The 14,456-nt window shown below is 44.9% G+C and overlaps 1 protein-coding gene across 1 annotated transcript in view; it reads left to right on the top strand.

Moving 5' to 3' along the window:
- The window catches only part of LOC130294315 (zinc finger protein 208-like), a 71,963-nt gene extending 63,519 nt beyond the window's left edge, over nt 1-8,444 (top strand). The window contains exon 7 of the mRNA XM_056543959.1: nt 5,247-8,444. Within this exon, the coding sequence (XP_056399934.1) occupies nt 5,247-8,092 (2,846 nt within the window). The 3' untranslated portion in view covers nt 8,093-8,444. The remainder of the gene's footprint in view (nt 1-5,246) is intronic.
- The last annotated feature ends 6,012 nt before the right edge of the window (nt 8,445-14,456 follow it).

The following is a 14,456-nucleotide window of genomic DNA, read 5'->3' as shown; positions in this document are numbered from 1 at the left end:
TCATAGCGGGTCAGTCCCAGCGGCTATCTGCCACTGGGACACGTGTCTAATGGCGGACGTCACTGATGGCGGTCAATTAACCCCTTAGACACCGCGGTCAAAGTTGATTGCGACGTCTAAAATAATTAAAAACAGGTCCCCGCAGCTGAGAGAACGGCGGGAGGGCCCTTACTTTACCTTGCCATTCGATTGTTGCTCTGAAAGGGGTACTCCGGTGAAAAACTTTATTTTTTATTTTTTAAATCAACTGGTGCCAGAAAGTTAAACAGATTTGTAAATTACTTCTATTAAAAAATCTTAATCCTTCCTGTACTTATTAGCTGCTGAATACTACAGCGGAAATTCTTTTCTTTTTGAAACACAGAGCTGTCTGCTGACATCACGAGCACAGTGCTCTCTGCTGACATCTCTGTCCATTTTAGGAACTGTCCAGAACAGCATATGTTTGCTATGGGGAATTTCCTTTTACTCTGGACAGTTCCTAAAAATGGACAGAGATGTCAGCAGAGAGCACTGTACTCATGATGTCAGCAGAGAGCTCTGTGTTCCAAAAAGAAAAGAATTTCCACTGTTGTATTCAGCAGCTAATAAATACAGGAAGGATTAAGATTTTTTAAGAGAAGTAATTTACAAATATCTCAAGAATATCACCCTACTGGGTACACAATGAATAAGAAATGAGACAGATGGTTTCTGAAAAAATGCAAATTTTAATAAAAAAAACAGAAATAACAATATAAAATAGTGGTTAAAAAGATCAGAGCATTAGTAATAGTGAACAGTCATTGGGCCCTAATGACAGATAGATGTTGAAGCAACTACCTAATCAATTCTAGGATAATCCATGGGTATTAGTCCGAATTGGACCGTTAGTCTGGCAAAAAATAACACAATAGATGTTTCAATGATGGCACAATTTTTAAAGTGGCATTAGATGGATTCGCTCACAGTTTGTATAGAATGAATGGGACAGTCTCACCCTGGCTGCTGGTTCCGCACTGCGGCAGCCAATGGAAACAAGTGCTGTAATCTCTGCGGTGTTCTCGGCATGAATGCCTTGGCAGCTGGAGGGTTCCGGCAAGGAGCTCCCTCGTAAGCGGTCCGTGGTGTCAGCAAACACCGATGTCGGTGACGGACTCGCACTAGAAGCAGCAGACTTGTGGTAGGCTCGGTGAGCAAGATCAGTAGTTAGTGCAGCAGGTGGTTTGGGTTGCGAACTTCCGTCCCGGCTAAAATTCAGATGTTGTTGGTAATTAAGGTAGTGCTTGTATAGCGCTCTGTTCAGATGAAACGGCCTAGACGCGTTTCAGGGTGCTCAAATTGACCCCTTCTTCAGTAGGCAAGTCACCGAGTGGATCTCTCTCTGAGCAGTTTATTGAGCACCGGGTGATTATGTTCTGTTATTCTCGTTATAAGTCTTTTGTACATGAATGAAAAATCGAGATAAAAGAACTTTTTAAAGGGGTACTCCGCCCCTAGACATCTTATCCCCTATCCAAAGGATAGGGGATAAGATGTCAGATCGCCGGGGTCCCGCTGCTGGGGACCCCGGGGATTGCTGCTGCAGCACCCCGCTATCATTACTGCGCAGAGCGAGTTCGCTCTACACGTAATGACGGGCGATACAGGGGACGGAGCATTGTTATGTCACGGCTCCGCCCCCTCGTGACGTCACAGTCCGCCCCTGTCAATACAAGTCTATGGGAGGGGGCGTGGCGGTCGTCACTCCCCCTGCCATAGACTTGCATTAAGGGGACGGTCCGTGATGTCATGAGGGGCGGAGCCGTGACGTAACGATGCTCCGGCCCCTGTATCGCCCGTCATTACGCACAGAGCGAACTCGCTCTGTGCAGTAATGATGGCGGGGTGCCGCAGCGGCGATCCCCGGGGGCTCCCCAACAGCGGGACCGCGGCGATCTAACATCTTATCCCCTATCCTTTGGATAGGGGATAAGATGTCTAGGGGCGGAGTACCCCTTTAAGTGCAATTCCCAGTTGTATGTCTATTTGTACATTTATGGTCTATTGTGTTCAGGAAACGGAGCCCTGAGAAAAGACATAGGGAAGCCACCCAGCTGGTGCACACATGTGGTCTGACTACTTTGGGAAGTTGATACGGATTGGTTGCTATGGGCAACTGGGCAACTTTTCCTTTGCACAGCTTTTGATAAATCTCCCCCACTGATCCAGGGAGTGAAGCGCACAGTGTAAGCTACAAGGATAGAGGTAATGAGAATAGGAACAAAGTGACTCCATACGCAGTAGAGGAAAACATGATAGATTCTTTCCTGCAGTGTAACATGCTGGGCTTTGTAGTGCCACCAGTCTTGTTGGGACATATCTGGGGTTCAGAAAATTAGATCAGATGGTGAGAATGTTCTATGATGTCAAATTGTGGAATAATTCAGCACCAACTATATATGTGGCTGACTGTACATGTGACTGACTGTACATGTGACTGTACATGTGGCTGACTGTACATGTGACTGACTGTACATGTGACTGTACATGTGGCTGACTGTACATGTGGCTGACTGTACATGTGGCTGACTGTACATGTGGCTGACTGTACATGTGACTGACTGTACATGTGACTGACTGTACATGTGGCTGACTGTACATGTGGCTGACTGTACATGGGGCTGACTGTACATGGGGCTGACTGTACATGGGGCTGACTGTACATGGGGCTGACTGTACATGGGGCTGACTGTACATGGGGCTGACTGTACATGGGGCTGACTGTACATGGGGCTGACTGTACATGGGGCTGACTGTACATGGGGCTGACTGTACATGGGGCTGACTGTACATGTGACTGACTGTACATGGGGCTGACTGTACATGGGGCTGACTGTACATGGGGCTGACTGTACATCGGGCTGACTGTACATCGGGCTGACTGTACATGTGGCTGACTGTACATGTGGCTGACTGTACATGTGGCTGACTGTACATGTGACTGACTGTACATGTGACTGACTGTACATGTGACTGACTGTACATGGGGCTGACTGTACATGGGGCTGACTGTACATGGGGCTGACTGTACATGGGGCTGACTGTACATGGGGCTGACTGTACATGGGGCTGACTGTACATGGGGCTGACTGTACATGTGACTGACTGTACATGTGGCTGACTGTACATGTGGCTGACTGTACATGGGACTGACTGTACATGGGGCTGACTGTACATGGGGCTGACTGTACATGGGGCTGACTGTACATGGGGCTGACTGTACATGGGGCTGACTGTACATGTGGCTGACTGTACATGTGGCTGACTGTACATGTGGCTGACTGTACATGGGACTGACTGTACATGTGGCTGACTGTACATGGGGCTGACTGTACATGGGGCTGACTGTACATGGGGCTGACTGTACATGGGGCTGACTGTACATGGGACTGACTACATGGGACCGACTGTACATGTGGCCGACTGTACATGGGGCCGACTGTACATGTGGCCGACTGTACATGTGGCCGACTGTACATGTGGCTGACTGTACATGGGGCTGACTGTACATGGGGCTGACTGTACATGGGGCTGACTGTACATTGGGCTGACTGTACATTTTACTGACTGTACATGGGACTGACTGTACATGGGACTGACTGTACATGGGACTGACTACATGGGACTGACTGTACATGGGACTGAGTGTACATGGGACTGAGTGTACATGGGGCTGACTGTACATGGGGCTGACTGTACATGGGGCTGACTGTACAGGTGGCTGACTGTACAGGTGGCTGACTGTACAGGTGGCTGACTGTACATGGGACTGACTGTACATGGGACTGACTGTACATGTGGCTGACTGTACATGTGGCTGACTGTACATGGGGCTGACTGTACATGGGGCTGACTGTACATGGGGCTGACTGTACATGGGGCTGACTGTACATGGGGCTGACTGTACATGGGGCTGACTGTACATGGGGCTGACTGTACATGGGGCTGACTGTACATGGGGCTGACTGTACATGGGGCTGACTGTACATGGGGCTGACTACATGGGGCTGACTACATGTGGCTGACTGTACATGGGGCTGACTGTACATGGGGCTGACTGTACATGGGGCTGACTACATGGGGCTGACTACATGGGGCTGACTGTACATGTGGCTGACTGTACATGTGGCTGACTGTACATGTGGCTGACTGTACATGGGGCTGACTGTACATGGGGCTGACTGTACATGGGACTGACTGTACATGGGACTGACTACATGGGACTGACTGTACATGGGACTGAGTGTACATGGGACTGAGTGTACATGGGACTGAGTGTACATGGGACTGAGTGTACATGGGGCTGAGTGTACATGGGGCTGACTGTACATGGGGCTGACTGTACATGGGGCTGACTGTACAGGTGGCTGACTGTACAGGTGGCTGACTGTACAGGTGGCTGACTGTACGGGACTGACTGTACGGGACTGACTGTACATGTGACTGTACATGGGACTGACTGTACATGGGGCTGACTGTACATGGGGCTGACTGTACATGGGGCTGACTGTACATGTGACTGACTGTACATGTGACTGACTGTACATGTGGCTGACTGTACATGGGACTGACTGTACATGGGACTGACTGTACATGTGGCTGACTGTACATGTGGCTGACTGTACATGTGGCTGACTGTACATGGGACTGACTGTACATGGGACTGACTGTACATGGGACTGACTACATGGGACTGAGTGTACATGGGACTGAGTGTACATGGGGCTGACTGTACATGGGGCTGACTGTACATGGGGCTGACTGTACATGGGGCTGACTGTACATGGGGCTGACTGTACATGGGGCTGACTGTACATGTGGCTGACTGTACATGGGACTGACTGTACATGGGACTGGCTGTACATGTGACTGGCTGTACATGTGGCTGGCTGTACATGGGACTGGCTGTACATGGGGCTGACTGTACATGTGGCTGACTGTACATGTGACTGTACATGTGGCTGACTGTACATGGGACTGACTGTACATGGGGCTGACTGTACATGGGGCTGACTGTACCTGGGACTGACTGTACCTGGGACTGACTGTACATGTGGCTGACTGTACATGGGACTGACTGTACATGGGACTGACTGTACATGGGACTGACTGTACATGGGACTGACTGTACATGGGACTGACTGAACATGGGACTGACTGTACATGTGTGCAAAATGTTTAAGGTTCTATTATTGATAAATAACAAACTGTTTTATTCTTGGCAGATGACTGTACCAGGAGATCAGAGGAGAATCTTATATCTTCATATTATAAAGCAGATGATGATATCACACAAGATACATATGAAGAACATTCCATTATCCCAGATACACCCTCAGCCCTTCACAGACAAGATCTGTCATCTCATCCTGTTATACCCGTCCTGTCTACTGATCCATCACAGGCTGTTAAGTCACATCTTGTTGAGCATCAGAGAATTCACACAGGGAAGAAACTTTTTTCATGCCAAGAATGTGGGAAATGTTTTATTTTCAAATCCCGACTTGATAGACATGTGATAATTCATACGGGGGGAAAGCCATTTTCATGCCAAGAATGTGGGAAATGTTTTATTTTCAAATCCCGACTTGATACACATGTGAGAACTCACACAGGGGAGAAGCCATTTTCATGCCAAGAATGTGGGAAATGTTTTGCTATGAAATCATATCTTGTTGACCATCAGAGGAAGCACACGAGGGAGAAGCAATTTTCATGCTCAGAATGTGGAAAATGTTTTTTTTTCAAATCCCAGCTTGATAGACATGTGAGATCTCACACAGGGGAAAAGCCATTTTCATGCCAAGAATGTGGGAAATGTTTTATTTTTAAATCACAGCTTGATAAACATGTGAGAACCCACACAGGGGAGAAGCCATTTTCATGCCAAGAATGTGGGAAATGTTTTGCTATGAAATCATATCTTGTTGACCATCAGAAAATTCACACAGGGGAGAAGCCATTTTCATGCTCAGAATGTGAAAAACGTTTTATTTTCAAATCACAACTTGATAATCATGTGAGAATTCACACAGGGGAGAAGCCTTTTCCATGCCAAGAGTGTGGAAAATGTTTTATTTTGAAATCACAGCTTGATAAACATGTGAGAACTCACACAGGGGAGAAGCCGTTTTCATGCCAGGAATGTGGGAAATGTTTTGCTATGAAATCATATCTTGTTGACCATCAGCGGATTCACACAGGGGAGAAGCCCTTTTCCTGCTCAGAATGTGGGAAATGTTTTACTATGAAATCACATCTTGTTCGACATCAGAGAATTCACACAGGGGAGAAGCCATTTTCATGCCAAGAATGTGGGAAATGTTTTAGTATGATTTCAGGGCTTGTTGCACACCTGAGCATCCACACAGGGGTTAAGCCATTTTCATGCCAAGAATGTGGAAAATGTTATAGGCAGAAAGAAAGTCTTATTCGCCATCAAAAAATTCACACAGAGGAAAAGTCATTTTCATGTTTACAGTGTGGAAAATGTTTTATTATAAAGTCACATCTTGTTCAACATCAGAGAATTCATACCGGGGAGAAGCCATTTCCATGTGAAGAATGTGGGAAATGTTTTATTTTTAAATCACAGCTTGAAAGACATGTGAGAACTCACACAGGGGAGAAGCCATTTTCATGCCAAGAATGTGGGAAGTGTTTTATTTTTAAATCACAGCTTGATAGACATGTGAGAACTCACACAGGGGAGAAGCCATTTTCATGCCAGGAATGTGGGAAATGTTTTACTATGAAAGCATATCTTGTTGACCATGAGAGGATTCACACAGGGGAGAAGCCATTTTCATGCTCAGAATGTGAAAAATGTTTTACTATGAAATCACATCTTGTTCAACATCAGAGAATTCACACAGGGGCGAAGCCATTTTCATGCCAAGAATGTGGGAAATGTTTTAGTTTCAAATCAAACCTTGATAAACATATGAAAACTCACACTGGGGAGAAGCCATTTTCATGCCAAGAGTGTGGGAAAACTTATACTGCTAAATCATATCTTGTTGACCATTATAGGATTCACACAGGGGAGAAGCCATTTTCATGCTCAGAATGTGGGGAATGTTTTACTATGAAATCAAGGCTTGTTGCACATCTTAGCATCCACACAGGGGTGAACCCATTTTCATGCCAAGAATGTGGGAAATGTTATAGACAAAAAGAAAATCTTATTCGCCATCAAAAAATTCACACAGGAGAGAAGTTATTTTCATGTTCACAATGTGGGAAACGTTTTACTATGAAATCAATGCTTGTTGCACATATGAGAATTCACACAGGGGAGAAGCCATTTTCATGCCAAGAATGCGGGAAATGTTTTGCTGTGAAATCAAACCTTGTCGAACATCAAAGAACTCACACAGGGGAGAAGCCATTTTCATGCCCAGAATGTGGAAAATGTTTTACTGTGAAGTCAAACCTTGTGGAACATAAAAAAACTCACACAGGAGAAAAGCCATTTTCATGTAAAGAATGTGGGAAATGTTTTTCTCAAAGAAAAATGCTTATTGACCATGAGAGGATTCACACAGGAGAAAAGCCATTTCCATGCTTAGAATGTGGAAAATGTTTTAATCAAAAATCAGCTCTTGTAAAACATCAAAAAACTCACACAGGAGAAAAGCCGTTTTCATGCTCAGAATGCGGAAAATGTTTTAGGGAGAAATCAGATGTTATTCGCCATCAAAAAATTCACACAGGCGAGAAACCATTTTCATGCTTAGAATGTGGAAAATGTTTTTTGGAGAAAGCAAGGCTTGTTGAACATCAAAGAACTCACACAGGGGAGAAGCCATTTTCATGTTCAGAATGTGGGAAATGTTTTACTATGAAATCAAAGCTTGTTGCGCATCAGAGAATTCACACAGGAGAGAAGCCATTTTCATGCCAAGAATGTGGGAAATGTTTTGCTGTGAAATCACGTCTTGTTCTGCATCATAGAACTCACACCGGGGAGAAGCCATTTTCATGTTTAGTATGTGGGAAATGTTTTACTCAGAAATCACATCTTGTTGAACATCAGAGAATTCACACACAGAAGAAGCCATTTTCATGACTTGCGACAAGTTTGTATTGTTAAAAGTAAAATTTTTGGCGCAGTAAATGCGTTTTTACTTAGTAACTTCTGTTTTTGGCAGATGCAGTGGACAGTGATTTATGTGAAGTGCGACTTTCATGAAAAGTTGCAAAAAAAAAAATCAACCCAATTGTATCCTATTTTTGTGCATTTCACACACATTACACTGCAATCATTTTGAAATTAATTGTTTATGGAAATTATGGAACTTTATATTATGTAATTAATGTTATTACAATTAGCTTTTGTTTATTATTTGTGTGGTGTAGTGTCATTTAAAGTGTTTTCATTAAAAATCATTAAAAAAATCTCACGTATTATGCACAATAAAATCTAGATCTAAGATCTATTGTGTTGGTTTTTTTTTTAAATTGAACCCTTAACCCCTTGGGGACGGAGGGTTTTTCCGTTTTTGCACTTTCGTTTTTCCTCCTTACCTTTTAAAAATCATAACCCTTTCAATTTTGCACCTAAAAATCCATATGATGGCTTATTTTTTGTGACACCAATTCTACTTTGTAATGGCATCAGTAATTTTACCCAAAAATCGACAGCGAAACGAAAAAAAAATAAAAATAATTGTGCGACAAAATTGAAGAAAAAACTCCATTTTGTAACTTTTGGGGGCTTCCGTTTCTACGCAGTAAATTTTTTGGTAAAAATGACACCTTATCATTATTCTGTAGGTCCATACGGTTAAAATGATCCCCTACTTATATAGGTTTGATTTTGTCGTACTTTTGGAAAAAATCATAACTACATGCAGGAAAATGTATACGTTTAAAAATGTCATCTTCTGACCCCTATAACTTTTTTTTTTTCTGCGTACAGGGCGGTATCAGGGGTCCTTTTTTGCACTGTGATCTGAAGTTTGTATCGGTACCATTTTTGTATTGATCTGACTTTTTGTTCGCTTTTTATTCATTTTTTTTATGATATAAGAAGTGACCAAAAATACGCTCTTTTGGATTTGGAACTTTTTGCGCATACGCCATTGACCGTGTGGTTTAATTAACAATATATATTTTTATAATTCGGACATTTCCGCACGCGGCGATATCACATGTTTATTTTTATTTATGGGAAAAGGGGGTGATTCAAACTTTTATTAGGGAAGGGGTTAAATGATCTTTAATCACTTTTTTTTTGCAGTGTTATAGCTCCCATAGGGACCTATAACACTGCACACACTGATCTTTTACATTGATCAATGGTTTCTCATAGGAAACCAGTGATCGATGATTCTGCCGCTTGACTGCTCATGTCTGGATCTCAGGCACTGAGCAGTCATTTGGCCATCGGACAACAGGAGGCAGGTAGGGACCCTCCTCGTGTCCTAGAGACACGTCTATTCTCTCTGCGGATACCGAAAGGAAATGCATTGCCGTCTATGACGGTGCATTCCCGAGCAGTCCTAGTGCCCTCCGTTAAGTCAAATGTGTGGAATGTCCAAACTTGTTTTCCTTCAAGACATTCCGCACATTTTTCGCAAGTGTGTGCCCAGCCCTTTTATAGTACCCAAATGGTAATAATGCCATATCTTTGTGGGACTCACCGGCAATATCTTCCATCATCAGAGTCGTCCCCTTTTAGAGCAAGTTCCCACTTGGCATATATGCAGCGTATTCCACGCTGCGCAAAATCTGCAGCAGCGGGAAATACACTGCGTATCCCTCAGGGCTGTGGAGTCTGAGTCGAGGAGTCGGACGAAATTTTGGGTATCTGGAGTCGGAGTCGGCAAACAATGCAGCGACTCCGACTAAATTTAGATAGGAATAATAAAAAAAAAAAGCAAGTTTAAATGTCCCAATTCACAAAAAGTTACAATTAATGACTTCTCTACTTTAAGAATAAAGACCAATGCATGCAGTGCCTCACGTAACCACAAAACGAACACGTTAAGTGACTGTGAAGAAGCTTGTCATGTGCTTTACTTTATGGCGCACAACGCACAATTAGGAGCGGCAATACCTATACTTTCCATAGTGTTGTGTTCTGCTGTTACAGGGAACCCATGGGTAACCTAGCCTCTCACTGATAAGGGGTTAAGTAAATATGTTTTTTGCAGGACTAGAGACACTTGTATAAGTGAAGGGAATGGAGGGTCAATAGTTCAAGACTGAAACCATTGGAAAAACTGCTGCCATTCAGCTAAGGCTATAAAAACTTGTAAACTCGATTGTTAGCTTAAAGGGGTACTCCGCCCCTAGACATCTTATCCCCTAGCCAAAGGATAGGGGATAAGATGTCAGATTGCGGGGGTCCCGCTGCTGGGGACCCCCTGGATTGCCACTGCGGCACTGCGCTATCATTACTGCGCAGAGCAAGTTCGGTCTGTGTGTAATGACGGGCGATACAGGGGCCAGAGTATCGTTACGGCTCCGCCCCTCGTGATGTCACGGCCAGCCCCCTCAATACAAGTCTACGGGAGGGGGCGTGGTGGTCGTCACGCCCCCTGCCATAGACTTGCATTAAGGGGGCGGGCCGTGATGTCACAAGGGGCGGAGCCATGACGTCACGCTGCTCCGTCCCCTGTATTGCCCATCATTACGCACAGAGCGAACTCACTCTGTGTAGTAATGAAAGCGAGGTGCCGCAGCGGCGATCCCGGGGGGTCCCCAGCAGTGGGACCCCGGCGATCTGACATCTTATCCCCTAGCCAAAAGATGTCTAGGGGTGGAGTACCCCTTTAAACATGACTATGGGATTCTACAAGGGAAATCATGTTTCATAATAAATGCCCCTTCCTGGATCCTCCCACTGCCCTATCTTCAGCAGCAGATCAGCACACAAACTGTTCAATACAGTAGACTGTTGGCTTCCCAGCCAGTAGTCCTGTGGTAATGACAGGTATGTTGCCTTTCTTTCCTTCAAGGAATGTATAAAATACAATCACATATTAATACAGAGGAGTCGGAAGTACAAAAAACTCCGGAGTCGGAGTCCGAACATTTATCTACCGACTCCACAGCCCTGATATCCCTCGCTCACCATACACACAAGGCTTTCCGGTGGCAGCCCTATATGTGCAGTGGGGTTTGGAGGCGGGGCCTTGTGGCGGCTCCGCCTCCAAACTCGCTGTGTATGGTGAGCGAGGGATACACAGCGTATTTCCCACTGCTGCTTCAGATTTTGCGCAGCGTGAAATACGCCAAGTGGGAACATGCCCTTATTTTATTTTCCTTTGCGCTCGGAGCGCTGTGCCGATTACGTATATCGTTTCTGCAGAATTGGTAGGGAAACATTTTAGGCCCAGCAATGCATAAAGTAATACAGTTATGTCATTTAGAAACAAGGAAAGGCTCTTCACACCTAGCTTTTTCATGCTCCTGAATGGCATATTTGTTTATAATAGCTGAGCTGATAAAAGCAGATCAGATAGTTTTTTCATGCTCCTGAATGGCATATCTGATCTGCTTATATCAGCTCAGCTATTATAAACACATATGCCATTCAGGAGCATGAAAAAGCTAAGTGAGAAATGGTCACCAAGCTTTTCCGTCTTCCTAAACTAGCATACCTGCTTATAGGCACATCTGTCTTATCTAAGAAGATATGTCATTCAGGAACAAGGAAAAGCTCTTCACACCTAGCTTTTTCTTGCTCCTGAATGGCATACTTGTTTATAATAAATAGCAGATCTATTATGAGCAGATGTGCCATTCAGGAGACTGGAAAAGCCAGGTGAAAAATTGTCACCTAGCTTTTTCATGCTCCTGAATGCCATTGCTGCTTATAGCCTTTAACCCTTTCAGGACCAAGTCAATTTAGATTTTTGGTGTTTCGTTTTTTTTCCCCTTCGCCTTCTAATAGATATAACTCTTATTTTTCTACCTGCAGACTCGTATGAGGGCTTGTTTTTTGGTCACCAATTATACTTTTGCAGTGACATCACTTATTTTACCACGAAATCTACAGTAAAAATAAAAAATAAAAAATTTTGTGGGACAAAATTGAAAAAAAAAATTAGAATTTTTTTGGGCTTTTTACACAGTGCACTTTTCGCAAACAGTGACACGTTGGGGGAGATTTATCAAAACCTGTGTGGCAGAGAGGTGCAGTTGCCCATAGCAACCAATCAGATTGCTTCTTTTGTTTTTCAAAGGCCTTTTTTAAAATGAAAGTAGTAATCTGGTTGCTATGGGCAACTGGACCACTCTTCCTACACAGGTTTTGATAAATCTCCCCCATTTGCTTTATTCTGTAGGTCCATACGATTACAACATTACCCAAATTGGGCTATTGACCATGCGGATTACTCAACATTATATTTTAATATTTTGAACATTCATGCACGCGGTGATACCAATTTTTTTATTAGAAAAATTAGAAAAGGGAGGTGATTAAAACTTTTATGGAGTTGATTCAATTTTTTTGTTTTTTTATTTTTATTTTTTTGGGTGGGGTAAGGGGTTAAGCACATCTGTCTATAATAGCTGAGCTATTATAAGCAATTGTGCCATTCAGGAGCATGAAAAAGCTGGGTGACAATCTTTCCCTGAGCATTTTCATGCTCCTGAATGGCATATCTGCTTATCATAGCTCAGCTATTATTATAGACAGATTTGACCAAAAGTTATACGTAAATCTATCTATAATAGCTGAGCTATGATAAGCAGATATGCCATTCAGGAACACAGAAAAGCTAGGTGACAATTTCTCAACTAGCTTTTCCATGCTCCTGAATGGCATGTCTGCTTATCATAGCTCAGCTATTATAGACAGATTTGACCAAAAGTTATACGTAAATCTATCTATAATAGCTGAGCTATGATAAGCAGATATGCCATTCAGGAACACAGAAAAGCTAGGTGACAATTTCTCAACTAGCTTTTCCATGCTCCTGAATGGCATGTCTGCTTATAATAGCTCAGCTATTATAAGCAGACATACCATTCTGGAGCATGGAAAAGCTAGGCGAGAAATTGTCACCCAGCTTTTCTGGGTACTTAAATGGAAAGTGAGTTCATGGCTGGTGGTGGTACCTTTTTGGGGGACTCCAGAGGTAGAGAGCATTGACCGCCGGCAGGACCTCTGTCACACAGTCACATTTAAATTTGACAGGCGTGGGCCGAGCAGGAAGGCACCACATAAACTGCACTTTCTGGCAGAGCGTCCTACGCTACCGGGACGTGGGTCACGCAGGTCAGGAGTTTACCCAGACCATGTGGCCACCCAGCACCGTAAATAAGAAACAGGGCCGGCCTGGGACATTGCAGGGCCGGCCCTCTTTTTCTGTTAACGTAATTATCACGGGTGCTGGGCGACCTATTCGGCCTGCTGGACCTATTTTCACGTAGAGGCCTGGAGCTGAAGCCCCATCCGCTCCTACATTAATCCGGCCCTGGTCGTGAGCGTGCATACAGGACATGGAGGTGTGTGGTGAGCGTGCATACAGGACATAGCGATGTATGGTGAGCGTGCATACAGGACATAGCGATGTATGGTGAGCGTGCATACAGGACATGGAGGTGTGTGGTGAGTGTGCGCACAGGACATGGTGGTGTATGGTGAGCGTGCATACAGGACATGGTGGTGTGTGGTGAGCGTGCATACAGGACATGGTGGTGTGTGGTGAGCGTGCATACAGGACATGGAGGTGTGTGGAGAGTGTGCGCACAGGACATGGTGGTGTGTGGAGAGTGTGCGTACAGGACATGGAGGTGTGTGGTGAGCGTGCGCACAGGACATGGTGGTGTGTGGTGAGCGTGCATACAGGACATGGAGGTGTGTGGTGAGCGTGCGCACAGGACATGGTGGTGTGTGGTGAGCGTGCGCACAGGACATGGTGGTGTGTGGTGAGCGTGCATACAGGACATGGCGATGTATGGTGAGCGTGCGCACAGGACATGGTGGTGTGTGGTGAGCGTGCATACAGGACATGGCGATGTATGGTGAGTGTGCATACAGGACATGGCGATGTATGGTGAGCGTGCGCACAGGACATGGTGGTGTGTGGTGAGCGTGCATACAGGACATAGCGATGTATGGTGAGCGTGCATACAGGACATGGAGGTGTGTGGTGAGTGTGCGCACAGGACATGGTGGTGTATGGTGAGCGTGCATACAGGACATGGTGGTGTGTGGTGAGCGTGCATACAGGACACAGCGATGTATGGTGAGCGTGCATACAGGACATGGAGGTGTGTGGTGAGCGTGCATACAGGACATGGTGGTGTGTGGTGAGCGTGCATACAGGACATGGCGATGTATGGTGAGCGTGCACACAGCACATGGTGGTGTGTGGTGAGCGTGCATACAGGACATGGCGATGTATGGTGAGCGTGCATACAGGCCATGGAGGTGTATGGTGAGCGTGCATACAGGACATGGCGATGTATGG

Source organism: Hyla sarda, chromosome 1 (genome assembly GCF_029499605.1).
Source record: "Hyla sarda isolate aHylSar1 chromosome 1, aHylSar1.hap1, whole genome shotgun sequence".
NCBI classification, from domain to species: domain Eukaryota; kingdom Metazoa; phylum Chordata; class Amphibia; order Anura; family Hylidae; genus Hyla; species Hyla sarda.
This window is presented reverse-complemented; position numbering and strand designations above follow the sequence as displayed.